The sequence below is a fragment of the Chinchilla lanigera genome, unplaced genomic scaffold (genome assembly GCF_000276665.1).
Source record: "Chinchilla lanigera isolate Chin_1 unplaced genomic scaffold, ChiLan1.0 scaffold00028, whole genome shotgun sequence".
NCBI classification, from domain to species: Eukaryota; Metazoa; Chordata; class Mammalia; order Rodentia; family Chinchillidae; genus Chinchilla; species Chinchilla lanigera.
In genome coordinates this window covers 9,227,323-9,245,845 of record NW_004955429.1, presented here as the reverse complement: position 1 = coordinate 9,245,845, position 18,523 = coordinate 9,227,323, and the positions used below count along the sequence as shown (strand labels likewise).

At 36.2% G+C, this 18,523-nt stretch overlaps 1 protein-coding gene across 1 annotated transcript in view; it reads left to right on the top strand.

Moving 5' to 3' along the window:
• Positions 1 to 10,179: 10,179 nt before the first annotated feature.
• Positions 10,180 to 18,523, top strand: part of Malrd1 (MAM and LDL receptor class A domain containing 1) — a 600,954-nt gene continuing 592,610 nt past the window's right edge. The window contains exon 1 of the mRNA XM_005387237.2: positions 10,180 to 10,351. Within this exon, the coding sequence (XP_005387294.2) occupies positions 10,180 to 10,351 (172 nt within the window). The remainder of the gene's footprint in view (positions 10,352 to 18,523) is intronic.

The window sequence follows — 18,523 nt, the reverse complement described above, 5'->3', positions numbered from 1 at the left end:
GTGTCTTTTCTGCCATACTGTCCTGACCATTGTAGATTTATACTAATTTTTAAGATTAAACAGTGACCACCTCTTAACATTGTTCTTTTTCTGCTTCAATATTGTGTTGGCTAGTGTGGGTCTTCTGTCTTTCTGTATAAGATTTAGAATCAGTTTTGTTGTTAGCTACAAAATAACTGGCTGGGATTTTGATTGGGATTACATTAAATCTATAGATCAAGTTGGGAACAACTTGAACAATACTGAGTGTTCCTATGGATTATCTCTTCTTTTATTTGGCTCTTTGACGTCTTTTATTAAAATTTTGTGTTTCCTCATGTAGCTTTTGTACATATCTTGTTAGGTATTTTCTTTAATATTTCATTTTTGGTGCTAATAAAAGTAGTGTTGTGTTTTTAATTACAAATACTAGTTATTCATTGCTGGTATATAGAAAATCTATTAGATTTTTATGTTAATCTTGTTTTCTACAATCTTGCTCTCCTCACTCATTAGCTTCTAGAAGGTTGTTGATTTGAAAAGTGTTCCTACATAGTCCTTCACATCATCTGTAAGAAGAAACAGTTTTATTTGTTCCCTCCAAAAGTATATCTTGCTTCTTTTTTTTACTTCATTGGCTAGGGATTTCAGTGTAATGTATGTAGGAGTGATGAGAATTGACGTGCTTGTTTTGTTTCCAGTCTTAGGAGGAAATCATTTACTTTCTCACTATTGTATGTGATGCTAGTTGTAGATTTTGGGGAGAAGTTCTGTTTCAGGTTGAGAATTTCTCTATTTCTGATTTTCTGAGAGTTTTTGTTAGGAATTGGGTAAGGCTTTGTCAATGTTTTGTCTGTACCTATTATAAAATCATATAATTTTCTTTTTTAAAATCCCAGTGATGTGATAGATCATGTTAATTGATTTGGCATATTAATCAACCTTGCCTATGTGGCATAAATCCTATTTGGTCATAGTATATAATTCCTTTTTTACATTGTTGGGATTGATTTTCTAACAGTTTGTTGAGAAATTTTGCATCTATATTCATAAGAAATTTTGACTTATGATTTTTAAAATTTGGATATTAGGGTAATGTCTTCATGAGGTGGCTTCTCTATTTCTATTTTGTAGAAGAGATTGTAGAGGGAACTAGCATTATTCCTTAAATGTATGGTACAATGCACTAATATTACCATCTGGTTTTGTGCTTTCTGACTGGGAAGGTTGCTGACCATCAATTCAATTTCTTTACTAGATATAGGTCTAACTTTAACCAATTTTCATATTTGGAACCCACTGACCTAAGAGGTGGCTTGATCAACAGGAGAAATAATTCTCTAGCAATATGAAAAATATAGACTATAACTATTCCCGTCCCTTCCCAATTATCCCAATAACCACTTGCTTGATTTTACTTTATACTCAGTTTGTTAGGCTGAGAAGACTCCAAGACAGAGTTGTGATTTTGAATCTCTGCACTATTACTAGAAATATCTTCTAAAATTTACTTCTCCAGTACTTATTAATTATTTCAAGAGTAAAGGCTGCTAATAGAGTAGGTTCTGCCTAACATAATAGGATACTTTACACTATGTGTTTCCTTAACTGATAATGTACCGATTCATAGGTTGGTTGCTAATGATAGTTTCTTTTAAAAAGTATTGGCATCTAGGATAAGGTATCTTACTTGATCGGGTTTAAAGCAGTAAAAATCCCATCAGTGGGGCTGGGGATTTAGCTCAGCGGCACAGTGTCTGCCTGGCAAGCCCAAGGTCATGAGTTCAATTCCCGGTACTGGAAAAAAAAAACCCACCCACCTCCCCAAAAAAATCCTATCAGCACTGAGGGATTTAGCATTAGTATTTTGTGTCTAACATGAAATTTCATCTGTGGTAAAATGGACTGAAGGAGACACTGAAGGTTTGGATTTAGGCAAATTTTCTGCCATGGAAGCTACTGTTGAGAATGAGGAAAACATGCATCATAGTGTGAGATGGGTGCAACTGAAAAAGAGACAGGTTCAGGCTATGAGATTCGTGGGCTCAGGCATGGCCACAGGACTAATAAATTTTATAATTCCCTAAAATGACCTTGTTTTATCTGTAGATTGAAACTTTTTTTAAAATTTTTACATCTTACTGATTTGTAAAGGTGATTTGGATTTATAGAATCACTAAAGCTCTTCTAGAAAAGTTAAACTATTGTCTATGATAGTGTAGGACACTAAGAATTGCAACAAGAACTGGGGAGAATTTGGATGGTAGTAGATACCTCTAACCTCTGAAATTCTTTGAGCTTTCCTTGCTAAGAGCAGCCAGCTTTCTTCCATTTGATGAATGTGACCTGATTTACTTAGGGGTATAGTCTCCTCATTTGGAGGCATTACCTCCCACATGCACACTGCCTGCATCATATCTCGTTCCTGGCATCATTACTTCCAGACCTATACACAAATCTGTGGAGGGCAGACTACTATGCCAAAAGGATTTTAATCTCTTGGTAAAATATCCCTAGATAATGGGGAGTGCATATGTTGAAAAAGAAGTTGGTTCACGTAAGGAGAATCATCATTTTGAAATGAGGTAAAGATTTGTTTTAGTTTTGATCATCTAGAATAGGTTTTGATGGTTGCGTTAAGCTGACTCTGTGGAGTAGCTTAAGCTGAGATAGTTGAGATAGTTGAGATGTCAATAATGAAGGTGCAGTGCTAATTCAAGACGTGGAAAAATAGGAATGTTAGAGGAGAATGTTTGGTAGTTAGTAGTAAATAGCAACCAATGAGGTTATTGGTGTGCATTTATTCAGTCCCATCCTATTGTCTATGAATTAAGAAAGTCTAAAGACCCTGTGTAATAAGACATTGTATCAGTCAGGGTTTATTAGAGAAAGAGATATAACACAAGATACATGAATGTATAAGAAATTATAAGTTTGGCTTACAATGATCAGCCACAGAGTTGGATGAGGAAGTGTGCAGAGGGTGTCTGCACGTTGGAGATTTAAGAGCCCAGCCCCAGGCCTGGAGCTCACTGTAGTGTCTGTGTAGGTTTGTACTAGGAGGCTGGCGGGTCTGGGATGGAATGCTGAAGAATCTATGATGAAGGCAGGAGAGCCTGTACCAGAAGGCGGAAGAGTCCCAGGCTGAAGAGTCTCAGGCGGAAGCCGAACAGTCTGAATCAGAAGCCAGGAGATGACCAACGAAGGCGAAGACTGGAGTTTCTCTGAAGAACCAGCTGCCAGTCCTTTTTACAATTTTTTTTTTTTTAATGCAGCCTACCTGCCCTGGAGGCATGTGGGTGGTCCTCTACACCCACACCCTCTGCATATCTTTTTTTTTGCACAGGCTCAGGATGAATGCAAAGTAAGCATCCTGGCTTCCTGCTGAGTCACTTAGCCAAACCTTTAGACTCCCCAAGTTGACACAGTGTATCAAGCATAACAGACATTTAGAAATCCCTTGATGAGGATAGCATAAGTATTCTTACAAAAATGCTACAGAGTGTCCTCTTTGAACACTGGTAAAATGGAGATGATGGTGTCTCAAAGTGATGTTGACCTTCTAAAAAACACACTGCCACAGGCAAGGTTAGCATGGTTACCATAATAAAAGCATAGTAATAAGCAGAAGGCTCGAGGGATCTTTGGTGGCAGCTAATGGATCATGAAGTCCATAGGAACAAAATAGGTAGGCCATACTTTAAAATTTTGTTTGATTTAAAAATAACAGACAATTTCTTTGGGTTAGTGCCTATGGCTGTTGAATAGTCTTGGTTAACTGGAAAATAAGATACTCAGACCTTTTGTGAATTATTAGAGATTGGTTGTAAGTGGGTATTAATCCTTGGATATTCAGAAAGTCATAATTTCTCCTTGGTCAGGTCAGGGAATGTAAAAATGTTGGGTGATGAACTGATTTTAGGCCAAGTCTGTTTCTCAGTGAGTTTACCGATTCTGCGAATCCACCATGTGCTTATTTTTCAGGTTTCTAAATGGGTGGTTGGCACAGATCTACTCTCTAACTGGCACTGTTTTCACATTGATTCCTGATTTAAAGAAAGAGTTCTATATAGGTTAAGAGGTCCTCAAGGACATCCATAGCTCTGATGCTTCGTTAGGACATATTAGGAACTGCATGTGTGTATTACCTCAGAATTCATATTTTGAAGCCGGTCCTTGATGTGGTGATATTTGGAGGGCAGGCCTTTGGGATGGAACTAAGTCATGAGGGAGAAACCTTCATGATGAGATTAATTTTCTTAAGAGACTCCAGAGACATGATCTTTTTCTGCAGTTCCAGTTCATTCCTTGTCTAAATGAGGAATGGTGCTTGAAAAATGAAAGTAACATTACTTTGAGAATAAGGCAGCAGTCTACAAATGAAGAGATGGGTCCTTGGCAGATACCAGATCCGCCAGCACCTGGATTGAAAGATTTCTCAGTCTCCAGACCTGTGAAAAATAATGTTCATGTTAGTTTCTTACAGCAGCCCTGGTGACTAATACTGAAATACTCACGAACTCAGCATATAGTTTGTTACATTGAAAGGATACAGAGCCGGGTTCATAAAGGAAAAAGTGCAGGGGACAAAATTAAACCAGAGGCAAACTTCTAGAATCCCCTCCACTTGAGTCACATAAGACATGCTCAGTTCACCCAATGAAGGGTTATGAGAACACATGTGGTCATATGGTATAAGAAGCAAACAGGGATGCTTCCTTAGGAACTCAGTGTCCATGGTTTTTAGTAGACGTTGGTAGTACAGGTAGAGTGTGCCTGGCATATTCCAAGGTTCAAGACTTCCAGAAGTAAAACAGGTATTCAGTATAAGTCATATTATTCTGGCAAATGCTTCAGGCAGAGTGAGATGCTCTTGTTAGTTAAGGAATGGGAGGAAAGTTCCTCAAAAGGGAGATTCCAGGTGCTGCTCAAGGATCAGCCTTGTAAGCAAGCTCTTCTGAGCATAGTACTCAGGCCTATCCTGTTAACTCTTCTGCACAGTAGGAATAAACAAAAGGAAGTCCCAGCCCTGGGGGAGTGGCAGAGATTCGTGCTACCATCTGCGTGATTCCTTGTTGTCCTTTCTTTTTGTCCTTTGCAGAAGATGGATGAATTTTGGAAAATAATGGACAGGTATAAAAAAAAAAATCAGGTTGTGACTCTTTCAACAGGCTCTCCCTCTGCTAGAGTTTCTGCACTGAGAGGAGTAAGCAAGTTTCTGTGTAAAAATCAGTGTGGGAAATGTATTGCTTGCTTTACTCCAGCTCAAAGAGAACTCATGTAATGTTTTGTTTCAACTAAGGTGACGCTAATATGGCTTCATTATCTTACAAAACATCACGATCTCACTTACTCTGAGATATAATGCTGTCTGAAATGCTTTGATGGACTCATTCCTGGACAGGGCAACTATTGTTTTTTTTTTTTTTTCAAGTGCCGGGAATCGAACTCATGACCTTGTGCTTGCCAGGCAGATGCTGTGCCGCTGAGCTAAATCCCCAGCCCCGGACAGGGCAACTTTTCCTCCACCACAGCCATGACATTATTTGGACAGAGCTTGGTAAGTGTGGAATAACAAGTTGCCCAAATCCCTTAGTGAAACTTGTATATAACAGAGTTTGGGTGATAAACCCTAGGAGATAAAGGATTTTGACACTTTACTGAAGTTACGGCAATGAAGATAAATTGAAGTGGAAGACAATGTGCTGCGTCTTGCTCTTCAAATCTCTAAGAAAGAGGTTGAAAAATTGCTTGGTTTATTTTAATTTTAAAGAAAGCTGTTTATGAACACATACAGCTGTGTCATTCCTAAAACAAGGTAAGGCTTTTGAATATAGGACTACTCCGTAAGGATCTGTGGAAGATTAATATGCTCTACAAGGCAATGTCAAATTTTGTAAGAGAATCGCATTGCTGAGCTGTATGGTTTTGGAAAAGAGCCAACAAATAGCTGTTCTACTGTTGAGTAATAGTTATTGGGAACAGATAGAGACTAAGCTCCTGACCACGAGCCATCAATGACCCTGCCACTGGAGCTGTTCAAAGTAAATTGAATGTAATATGATCCACCAAGCCATAAATTTGACTGTGGCCAGTAGCACTCCATCATTGGTGGAAACAATATACAAAACCAGACGTGAAGAGGTGCTGAAATCTCAAAGAAATTCCAGAAGCAGATGGCTCATGTTCCCGTAGCATCTGTTCACAGTCATAACACTTATATATGTTTTGTTTTTATTTTTCTAAATATCCACTTTGATATTGTTCTAGAGTTCTTTATTTTCTAATGCTGTACAGGATGACATTGCTGTGAGAGAAAATCATCTGTGTAAAGCTGAGTTTTTGAAATATGTGGAAGATAGTTTTATGAACTAGTCTTTTATTTCTCTGCATTCTTTTGGGGGTTATAATTCAGAATATATCCATTATTATACACTGTTGGGAATACACTCACTGCTTTTAATTTTCCCAACATTTCTTTGTTTTTTCTTATATCCTAGATAAACATTTGGGTTGCTACTCATTTTAAGTGCAACAGTAATGGCTTTCTTATCACTATAGAGATATTCTTCCACTATCTTTCTGCTTACTGCTCTTGAGAAGTTGACACTCTAAGTAGTTTTCCTTATAGAAAATATATCATCTCTCAACTGGAATTTAAATTCTGTTTGGTACAAAGTACCTAGCTGAATATTTCTTTTTATTTATTCAGTAACCTGGTCATTAGAGCTCATGTCATTTTTTATTTCTGAAAAATTATTATTTTTAAATATGGAGTCTTTCTACTTTTTTCTTTTATGCATACTGCAGATTTCTTTGATCACATATTGGACCTTGTCATTATACACTCCAAGTTCTTAAACTATTTTTATGCATTTTTTGTATGTGTCAATGTTGCATTTGTAGAATTTGTCCATATTTATCTTCCAATTCACTACATTCTGTATTTTTCTCTGATGTTCTCTGTGTTCATACCATCCTGTTTTTTTTTCAATAGTTGCATTTTAATGATTCTTTTACAAAATCATGCCTAGCTACTTTTGCTAGTATCTTTTTTGTGCCTATTAAAATTTAATCTTAAATATTATATATAGTTATTTTATATTATCTTTCTCATACATGCAATATAAAATCTTTGATGCCTATTTCTGCCTTTACTTGTTTGTTTGTGTTGGCTCTGTCTGGGAAATTTACTTCTTCAGTGACAGTTAATTTTCCACTGCGAGTTCTTATTTGAATGACCACAATCCACGGTGAAATCCTAAGGCAAATCTTGAAAGGTGCTAGGAATTTTTTTCCTAGCAAATTCTTCCTTTGGCTTTTTGTGAAGATATTAGTTTTAATTCTCCATCTTATGAGCATCCAACAACCTTTATCACATTCTCAAATTCATCTTTTAAGATTAGGAGATCTGGATTTCTTTTATGTGCAAATATGACTCTAGTCTTTATTCATCATTTCTTCTTGTAACTCATACATTCTTTCAGTGACTGTCACATTAATTCTAAAATTTTCCTTAAAATACTGTATTCCTTAGGATTATCTTTTAGTAATAAACTGTTCCATCCACTCCAAATCTTCTCATTTCCTTCTCAACTCTTGAGATTTACTTTATATTTGCAAGTTTAGTACTTATTTATGTATTTAAAAGTATATTGTGTTCTGTTCCATTCAATGAAATGGAGGTAGTTCGAGTGGCTCTTCTTTTTTTTGAAAAGGAAAATGTAATTCACTACTTTTGCCAAAACTGGAATCAGTTTGTGTGTATTTGTTATAAACACATTTATACACCCTTACCAAATTGCAAATTCTAAAGTCAGGGCGATTGCCTTATTCAGCACTGCATCTTACCTCCTTTTTACCTATACCCAGTATTTAATATAGAATACATGTTCTGGTTTTCTAAAAAGAGAAAAACCACGTGTTTAAGACATTTGTCCTTTTGCATTTGAATATGTAGTGTTTTGAGTGTCTCACCCAGGATCTTTGTAATCCGTGATGAAAGTCACTGGCAATGTACTTCAATTACAATTATACAGACATTGTTTTCTACCTAGAGTTCACGTCCAAGCAGACAAAATCTTACTGTACCCAAATAATAGCTTTTTCATTAAAAGTAGCAAAGAACATAAAAGAATATTTTAGACTGCATGAAATGTTGTAGATTAAACTTCCAGCACTCTGTGAGAGCCCTGGATTCCAAGAAGGGCTTTTCCTTTTACTCAATATACCTAACGAAGACCACCCTAGGTACTGTCAACATCCCACTATTTCTTGTTCCTTCTGAGAGCTTTAGAGAAAACGTGAAAAAGGTATTATCAGTTAAAATTAACTTTATATTTTGAAAACAAAAGATAAGTTCACATTATAAAATATTACTCTCCTGGGTTACGCCAATTTCCTCAGGTTACACCATTCTAGTTCATTTCTTGTCTGAATGATGAATGGTCCTTGAAAGACCATAGGGTCCCATTAGTTTTAGTAGGTAGTAACAGTTAATAATGCAGTTTACCATCTGAAACTATGCAATAAACAGCTAAGCTGTAACAGCACCAGAATGCACGATATGTTTTTTCAAACGGGAAATGTGAAAATGTGATGAGACTGGAATTTAGAACCCAGCTACACAAGTGATGTGTTTCTATTTTCTCACATCTCCTTACACTCGTGCTTTCCTGCTTTCTCTTTTCACATTCTTTTTTCTCCTTCTTTTATCTTTTATCATTTTTCTTTGCTTTTCTTCCTTCCCTATTTCTTTCTTCCTTTCTTAAAATGAAAAACCTGAATGAGATTTGATGTGATATAATAATACATTTACTGCTGGAATATAGCGGAGTGTATTTTTACTGTAGTCCAAAATTGTAGCTTCAAGATCTAAAGAGTCTTTTAAAATACCTGAGTTAAAGATGGGAAATCAACACTGAACACAAGAGGTGTATGTCCTTTTTAAAGTACCATTTCTGTTGTATTACTCACATATTGGTAGCAAAAGTTGGAATTATTATGATCCTTCATTAATGTCATTTTATTTGCAGTTGAATTGAAATGTTTTAATAACTACTACCTGCCAGAACATCTTAGTAAATGGGGTTACAACAGTAGAAATGTCATAATCCTGCTCTTTTTCTGGGCATAGGGGATGGATACAGAAAAATTTTAATACTAGTTGAATCATATACTCGAGGGGATACAGCAAATTACTAAGACCTTAGTTTTCATTTATTTTTTTGTTATTTTTTCTTCCAATACCAGGAATCAAACTCACAACCTTGCACTTGCCAGGCAGGCGCTTTTGCTGTTGAGCTAAATCCCCAGCCCCTGACCTTTCTTTTTTAATCAGATACATTTATTGTGACATTTTTCCATTTTGCTTTATTTTTGAAATGTATTTTAAAGACTACTTTTTCTTATGTACATTTAAGGTATATACTATGATGTTGTAGAATGCTTAGATTGGGGCATGGGGAGAAAGAGAAAGACAGAAAAGAATAGCACTATATGAAGAAGATATCTGAATTCTAGTTTCTAACATGAACTTGCTATATATCCTGTAATTTACTTGGGTTCAATTTATATGATTTATAGTATAATAATCTTTCATATCTCTTCAGTTTTTAAAAATCTGTGATCTTAAACTATCTCAAAAAATAATGTAAGGTTTCAGTTGAATTAAGCAGCATATTTTTTTTTTCACTGAGTGGTAACAAATGGACCTGAAATATCTGAATGTCTTTTAGTAACAGTAACAAGCTACATTATGCAAATGGCTTTAAATGAGTGTAGGAATTAAGGCAGAACATTTCTGTGTAATTTACAATTTATTATACTCCCTTGTCTTTGCTTGTCCTTTGTTTTTAAATTTTTCTTTCAAGCGAGAGCATGACTGTAAAAGCTTAAATTGTTTAAACATGGTGTACATAGGGCAATAAACACCCTAGTTTAGCTAGCTGCAGAAACAGTGCAATTACTCAAGTTAAATATTTTCTAAAGACACTCCTGTGAAAGAGTAAATTACCTGCCTAAAGAGTCATTTGTTAGAGTTGCAGCTAGTTACTGGTAGCATCCAGTCCTAAGAAGTCGATCTGGCAAACAAAGAAGAGAGAAAATAAAAAGATGCTTCTAATTATGAACTTCCCCATTTTAACTGCCTGATATTTAACAATACACAATACCAAGTGAAGTTTCTCTTCCTGGCTGAAAATGTTCCCAATGAATGAAGCTTTTTGTTTTCTCTGGATTTCCTCTGCTTTCATTTTTGTCCTGGGTCATCAAGAATCAGAAGCTTTTCGATGTGACAGTGGGGTCTCCTTGCCTCCTGACAATGTGTGTGACTTCACAGACCAGTGTGGGGACGGCAGTGATGAGCAGCAATGTAAGTGACCTTCTCCGTTCTCCACTTCCCATTCTCCATACATCTTCAAGCCAGGGGCATCTGAAGATTCAGCTAGACTGCTAATCCCATGTGGATTGTACTTTATATTCCTTTAGAGTAAAGCAGAAACTAAAATATAGTGTTTAAGAAAGATGGCTTCATTCACAAAATTTACTTTAATAACAAATCACTAAAATTTTAACTGGATAGAATTTACTTGAAGTCAATTTTTACTGATTAGAAAGAAAGAATGATAAGCAGAAATGTAGCTTTTAATCTCCTATTAAGGAAAATTAATAAGAAAATTTAAAAGAAACTCATTAATGCAACTGTAAAATGCTCTGATGGAAATTATGAACTGAGCTATGAATTTAATATGGAAATACTTGAAATGAATTTTAGCTTAAGTATGTAGGTCTTATTTTTGTCTATAGGATGTTATCCCAGCTGAGCTGGTACTGACTATGTCAGTGACACACTCTGGCCCATGTGTTTTTATTTCAACCCAGTGGAAACAGCACAAACTTCAGAGAGTACAGGACCTACTTTTGAATCCCAGGTGAACCATTTCATAGTTGTGTTATCTCGAACCTCCATTTTTATTGCAAAAAATTATAAAGTAAGTAAAACTATCTCTCATAGGTTGGAAAATGCCCAACCTGGAATATCAACTTGTTGCCTGGAATATCATTAATTAACAGGAAACAGTTTACCAAAAAAGGACATGCACAGCATCTTGCAGGTTTCCACGCATGATGAAATCTAGAAGGGAAGCTCCATGCCATCAATGGAGCCTGGTGTCAGTCTTTCGTGCAATCACTTTGATAAACATTTTCCTAAAACTACTATTGCTTTGTTGTTGGTTCATATTGCTACTGATTCCATCCTCTGGAGGCTAATTCTAGTCTATTATTTCTACTCTACAATTCTATTTTAGTAGGTCACTTAACTCAAACCTGTGTTTTCTAATTTTTTTCAGGTAAAGTATCAATAGGTATTTACAGAATTCTTCATTTTCTGCTGCAAAAATAAGACTCTCCCGATTTGATGTTATTAGTGTTTTCCTTCCTTTTATGCATTTAATCATCACTATTTGTCTTGCTTTTCAAAACAAAAAGTTACTGAAAGTTTCTTCTTTGTAGAAGGAAACAGACTAATGATTTTTCTGCCATAGTTCAGGATGGCTATCATGCCGTTCATACTTATTGGTTAGTAAATACACAGCACAGCCAAGGACAAGGATTCATTTGTATTTGTCCAATTTTCCCGGAGAGGCTACATGTGGGTATGTTGCTCCTTGCTCCAGCCTTCCTTGGAAAACCCTTACTGCTGCTCGGTGAGCAGCAAAGGAGGAATCACTCGGTTGATTTGACCAGAGGTGCAAAGTCCCTTCCATTATTAATTTCTATGGAGCTTCCTTTAACACTCCGGCTGTGATAATGCGCACAGTCTTGCTTCAGGGAAAAGGTTAATGTGGAGAAGGAGAGAGCTGCTGAGTGGGAAAGGTCTCCACTGCATGAAAAATTCTAATAACAGCCTCAGAGGAAGGCACTGGCACAGATCTGTCGAATAAACACATTTCATTTTAAATGTTACATTGGGAGGTCACCTTTCGGCTTTTTCGCTTTTCATTTTCATTGCTGGGAAGTTTTCACTTTGGTATTTTATTTAACATGTGGGCAAGTACCTGCAGATAAATGGAGAATCACTTTAAATGATGAGTTTATTTTGTATGCCGCACTAGGAAGAATGTTGTGAGGGAATAATGATGCACAAGCAATTTCTCCCATGAAAACTTGTGACGTGAACCTACAGATTAGATTTTTCAAAAACTCTAACTTTATAATGATGCAAAAATAGCCACACTTTGGGAAAAAAAATCAATCTGCTCACTTTCACATCCAGATGGTATGACCTTTAAAGAAATAGATTAACGTGTAAGACTTTTCTTGATAAAATTGGTTTGTTGAGGCTGAATTTTTATGGAACAGACACTATTAATAGATGTTTTAAAAAATGTTTTTATTTTAAAATGATAGTTAATTCCCTGTCACCTTGTCCCTAATTCAGTATTGCTTGTACTATTTTTGTGCTACTTTGTAAATGGATGTCTGTTTGTTAATATGTTTTCATTCTTTTACTTTTAAAATTAAAAAAACAGTGATAGGATTTTTATGAGACTGACGCGATACCTACTGTGTTAATGGGGCACCTATTGATAGGATTTTTAAAGAATAAATGAACCCGTTATTTTTAACTCACTTCCCCCTTAAGATATCAAGTAGAAAAACTGAATCTTTAAATGGAATAAATTCTATTTATACATAAGCACTATATATTGGACCCTTAATATATATATTTTTTGGTTTTTCTCCGGTATCGGGAACTGAACTCATGACCTTGCACTTGCCAGGCAGGCGCTTTGCCACTGAGCTAAAACCCCAGCGCCTGGACACTTAATATATAGTGAACAAAAAAAAAATAATTTGAAGGTATAACAAATGTTTGGGTTCCTCTTTATTAGACTTCATGGACATCTTTAACCAGGAAAATATACTGTGGTTCTGTCTGTGTATTTTTTAGTCATTTTAAAAAATTGGATTGTTTGCTTCCATGCTGATCCATGTTGACTGATTTTCCTCATTATCTCATTTCATTTTATTAATTTTTATTGCTATTTGTAATTCACAGAGTATAATTTTTACATTTGAGGTCATGCCGTGATGTTATATATATAAAATATGCAATGATTAAATCAAGAAAGTTAACATCTATTACTTATTTTTTCTGATAGGACATTTGAAATTCACTCTTTGTTCTCCTTGTCTTTTTGAAATATACATTGTCTTAGTTACTTTTCTTGTTGCTGAGATAAAATACCCAACACACAGAGTTAAAGGGGAAAAGGTTTATTTGGCTTACAGTTTGTGGAAGTTTCAGTCTACAATCAGCTGGTTCCAAGGCAGGGTGGTGTGGCAGAGAGGCATTGCAGAGGAGAAACATCCACAGTGGGCAGAAGGTAGCAAAGCAATGAGGGAAGCAGGGGAGCCAAGACTCTTTCTGTCCCTTGCATTGTATGTGGGCTACCTGCCCTAAGGCGAGTGTAGCATTCATACCCTTAATCCTGGCCAGAAGTTTGCCAAATCAATCAGTGGACTGATTTACTAATCATACACCCTTAATCCCAGCATCTTACACTATAGATTCATTCTCTGAAAAATCCCCATGACAGCATGAGGTGTTGGGGGAACATTTAGGTACAAACCATGACACACATATTTAGTTACTCTACTATGCAGTGGATCTCAAAAGTTATTCCTTCTGTTTATCTGAAGCTTTCCCTTTGTCTAATTACTTCTCATCCTATCCTCAGCCTTTGATAATCATCATTTTACACTTTACTTCTATCAGTTCAGCTGTTTTAGATTCCACCTATGAGTGACACCAGAATTATTTCTTTCTGTGTTTAATATATTCGCTTAGCATAATGTGCTCCAAGTTTAACCATTTTGTGCAAATGACAGAATTTCCTTCCTTTTAAAAGCAGAATAGAATACTATGTATATGAATATATACTGCATTTTTTAAAAAATCCATTCATTCATTCATGAAAATTTAGATTGATTATCTATCTTAGCTATTGTGCATGATGCTATTATAAACACAGAATTAAAGATAGCCTTTCAACAAATTGATTTTAATTCCAGTAGGGAGATTACTGTACCATGTGATAGTTCTATGTTTAGATTTTTGAGGAATTTCCAGACTGATTTTAATATTTATTATACTAATTTACATTCTCATTAATAATCTACAAGTGTTCCACTTTTTCTGCATTCTTGCCAGTGCTTATCTTTTACCTTTTTTTAAGCAACCGTTCTACTTGGTGTGAGGTGCTATCACATTATGGTCTTATTTTACATTTCCTTAGGGATTAGTGATGTTGAACATTTTCCACGTACCAGTTGGACATTTGTATGTCTTCCTTTGAGTAATGTCTACTCTAGTCTGTTACCCATCTTAAAACTGGATTACTTAGGGGTGTTTTAGTTACTGAGTTGTTTGATTTCCTGATATAATTTAGATACCAACTCTTTTTCTAATGTATAGGTTTTAATTTTCTCCCATTCCGTGAATTGTCTTCCTTTTGAATTGTTTCCTTTACTGTGCAAAAGCTTTTCAGTTTGTTGCTACTGTATTTGTCTGTTTTTGCTTTTATTTCCCAGACTCTTAGGGTCATATCAAAAACTCTCTTTATTACTTCCTTTCTCCTTTTAACTTTGGGTTTACTTTGTTCTTCTTTTTATGGTTCCCTGAGGTATTTTAGAACATTCCAAATCATTTTTGATATAGATGTTCATCACTATGAAATTTCCTCTTAGGATTGCTTTTATACATCCTATACTTCTGGTTTGTTGTCTTTTCAATTTTCATTTCTCTCAAGGAATTTTTTATTTCTTTTTTGACTTCTTCTGTGACCTTCTGAACCCGTTTGCACCTGCTTGTGGATTTTCCAAGATCTCTCCTGTTATCTATTTCTACTTGTATGCTATTATGTTCTAAAAAGATACTTAATGTGTTTTTAATCCACTTACATTTGATAAGATTTATTTTGTGGCCTAACATATGATCTGTCCTGGAGAATGCTCTTTGTGCTCTTGGGATTTCTCATGATCTTTGAGACCTTGCTTTGGTTCCTGTGTATTCAAAGAAATAGTCATTTCTTCTGACCTTTCCAAGTGTTCCTTGTTGGTGCTAGGCCTGACATCTGATAGTGAGCCCAGTTGTCCTGACCTTGGTGCTGGCTTCTGTAGTTGGACTGGTCTATAACCTGCACTCTGAGGTTGAGTGGAACTGCTGGCTCTGCTCAGTGGTCCCTTGAGAACACTGGCTGGTCTCCATCAGGTGAACTGCTGGCTGTTCTGCTATCATCTTTGACAGAAAAACATGTCAGGTTGTCTTTCCTGGCTAAGCACAAATGTGGACTGTCCTGTGGAAGCTATAGTTGGACAGAGCCAGGCGTTGAACTATGAGACTACTTGAGGTCTCCAGGTGCCATGTGATCCCTTGGTGTAGGCAAGGCCAGAGACTATGTCCACAAATAGGTAGAGACTTGAGTTTGCCTCCAGGTATGGGATACCGTCAAGCAGAGCACTGAGGCTTGTTGCAGTTGCTAGTTGGCTGTTTGGTGGGATATAGCCACGTTCCCCTTTTCTCCAGGACTTGTTGAGGCATTTGCCTCCTGGTCTTAGCATGAGGGCCTTTAGAGAGAGGTCCAGGACTGGGTGACGGAGCTGAGAAGTTGTTGAAGCCTGGCCAGCCTAACGACTGTGCTTCCTGCAGAGCAGGGCTGTTGGCTGAACTCACTAATGTGGTATGTCTGTGGGCCTGCAAGCAGAGCCCTGGATCTGCATACTGGTCACTGTGAGCCCCACCCTTGTCATTGTTCTTTGTTTTTGATAGATCCCGGCTGATCTAGTCCTGGTGATAGCTCCAGCACTTTCTCCTCCTCCTCTTCCTCCCTCTCCTGCTCCCCCTACCCCTTCTCGTCCACCTTCCTCTTCTTGTTCTTCCTCTTTTTGATGCAGTGCTGGGGATCAAACCTTGCACCTGCTAAACAAGTGCTCTACCACTGAGTTACATTCCCAGCCCCTCCAGCCCTTTCCACGGGGCAAGATGGGCTGGTCTTTCGGTGAAGTGTCCCAGAATGGTGAGGAAGTGGGGATGTCTTCTTCCCATTGGTAGAAACCACAGGGCCCAGGTGAATTCTCTGTGTGTGGCATTATGCTGATTTGAGTTAGAGGTAACCCAGTCAAAGTGAAACTGTTCCTCTTACCCACCAAATGCGGCTTTTCTCAGTTCTGCAGGGGAAGAATATTTCAGCCTCACTCCCAAGTTTTTAGCTCTTCATAGAGGTGTTCTCTGTGGATAGTTGTTAGTTGGACTTCCGTGGTGGGAAACGAAAGTGGGAAGCTCTCATTCCAATGCCTCACTAACATTGCTCCTTCTTTTCTCTTTTATCTGTATTTATTTATTTTAATACCAAATCCACTTTATTACAGAAAAGGTAGACTAATGTCTCAGCTGGGAGTTGTTTCAAATTATTTAATATTGCTTTAGTTTTACTTAATAATATATACAGTAGAATTATTTTTGCTGCTATCATTTAAATTGAAATCAACCAGATTCTGACAACCAGATTCTAATTCTGTGTTCTTAATACATTGTGGAGATGTTGATGATCACTTGTATACTTGAAATTGGTATTAATTAGCTTAATTTACTATGATTCAAAAGGGAAAATATATTCAGTTCATCTGATATTTTTCTCCCTTACCACATATTATGCTCAAAAAATATTTCTATTCATTCCAGAACTCTATATGTTTTTATGGAATATTCTGTTTTTATATGGAGTAGGAATCTCTTTTTATATTTACAATTTGATGAGCTATATTATGAAGTTTTTTTTTCTTTTCAAGATAGGGTCTCGGTAGGCAGTTCAGGCTGCCCTTGAGCTCACTTTGTAGCCCAGTCTGGTCCTTGAACTTGCAGCAATCCTCCTGCTTCAGCCTCCCAAGTACTGGGATTACAGGCATGTGCCACCACACCTGGCCTATACTATGAAGTTTTGAAGTTATATCTAAATTCTATTGCATTTTTAAATTTAGGAAGAAGTGTTTTAAAAATGTATCTACTCTATATAAATGTAAATTTATATGTGAAATGTGGCAATTACCTTAGAAGTGCATTTTCAGAATCTGAGAGGTGATAACATTTAGCCAGATGATGTTAAATAATGCAAGCAATATTTCTTTAATCAGATGACATAAAAAGCAACTATCTTTAAAAGTAATCAGTCCATTGAAGTACTTGAAGCTAAAGCAGTAAAAAAATTAAACGTGAAGTTTCATATGCACTCTCCATCATAGCGTGCCATTGAATGCAAAATGTTTTATGAATGATTTTTAAAAATTAACAACCCTATTGACTATAACATTAGGCATTAAACAGTTCACAATGCTGCAACAAGCACATAGCCTAAATGGGGGACTCAGTCAGTCTCTAGGAATATTCAGAATTACATACATATATGAAATGTAATAAATATGTTGGGCTTTTCTGAAGAAAATTAGAAAAATATAGATATGTAGAAAAAGATTCATGCCAATGCTTGAAATCTCTTCATGAAATTCTTCTGGAGTACACATAGGTACATTTCCATGGAACCAACTTTTATGTTAATTCCATTTTAGTGCAAAATCTAATTGGGCTAAGTTTTGGAACCTAATGAAGTCTCTTGGAAATCCATCTGTAAAAAATGAGTGGTAATAGCTTGAAGGGGAGAAGAAGATTAATGGGAAAGAAGTTTTTTCTACTAATGGGAAAGAACTTTCTTTAGTAGGTTTAGATCAGTGTATCATGTCTATGGCAGTTAATATTTAGAAAAGAAAATGATTATTAGATATCTTAAGCATACCTATAATATATTTTGTTTTTTTGTTTTTTTGTTTTTTTTCCAGTACTGGGAATTGAACTCACAACCTCATGTTTGCCAGGCAGGTGCTGTGCCACTGAGCTAAAGCCCCTACCTATAATATATTTAATACACAGTAATGCCAGGTCAAATCAGTTGAGAAAGCATTATAGATACTAATAATTTAAGCTGATTTTTATGCCAAACACTAAAGCAATTTTTATTCAGAATCTCATCTAATCTTCATGAGGCACCAAGATAGTAGGAGATATTGTTGTTCACATCATATAAGTTGAGAAAATGATGCTCAGATTAGAGAAAATAAAATGTCAAAGGACATAGAGCTACTCAATTGCACATTAAAAACTAACCCTTTGATTCTAGAACCAGTGATAATAATCATCATATAATAGTTTTATTGTATGCAACAAATGAGTGTGATATAATTCCATGAAATAAATTTACCTGCTACACACATCTCAAATTTCTAAAAAAAAAATTGCTTGTTATGGTTTGTGTCTGAATGTCCCCCCAAAGCTTCATGCAGTCATGGAGCAGGCTTCTACAGTTTATGATTGACTCATGGTGTGAGTGCTATACCTGCCCCGGGGCAGGTAGTTTGCATATAATGTAAGGGAGGGAAAGAGGCTGCTTGCTGCTGCTCCTCCCCTTCTGCTCTTGTTGCTTTTGCTATT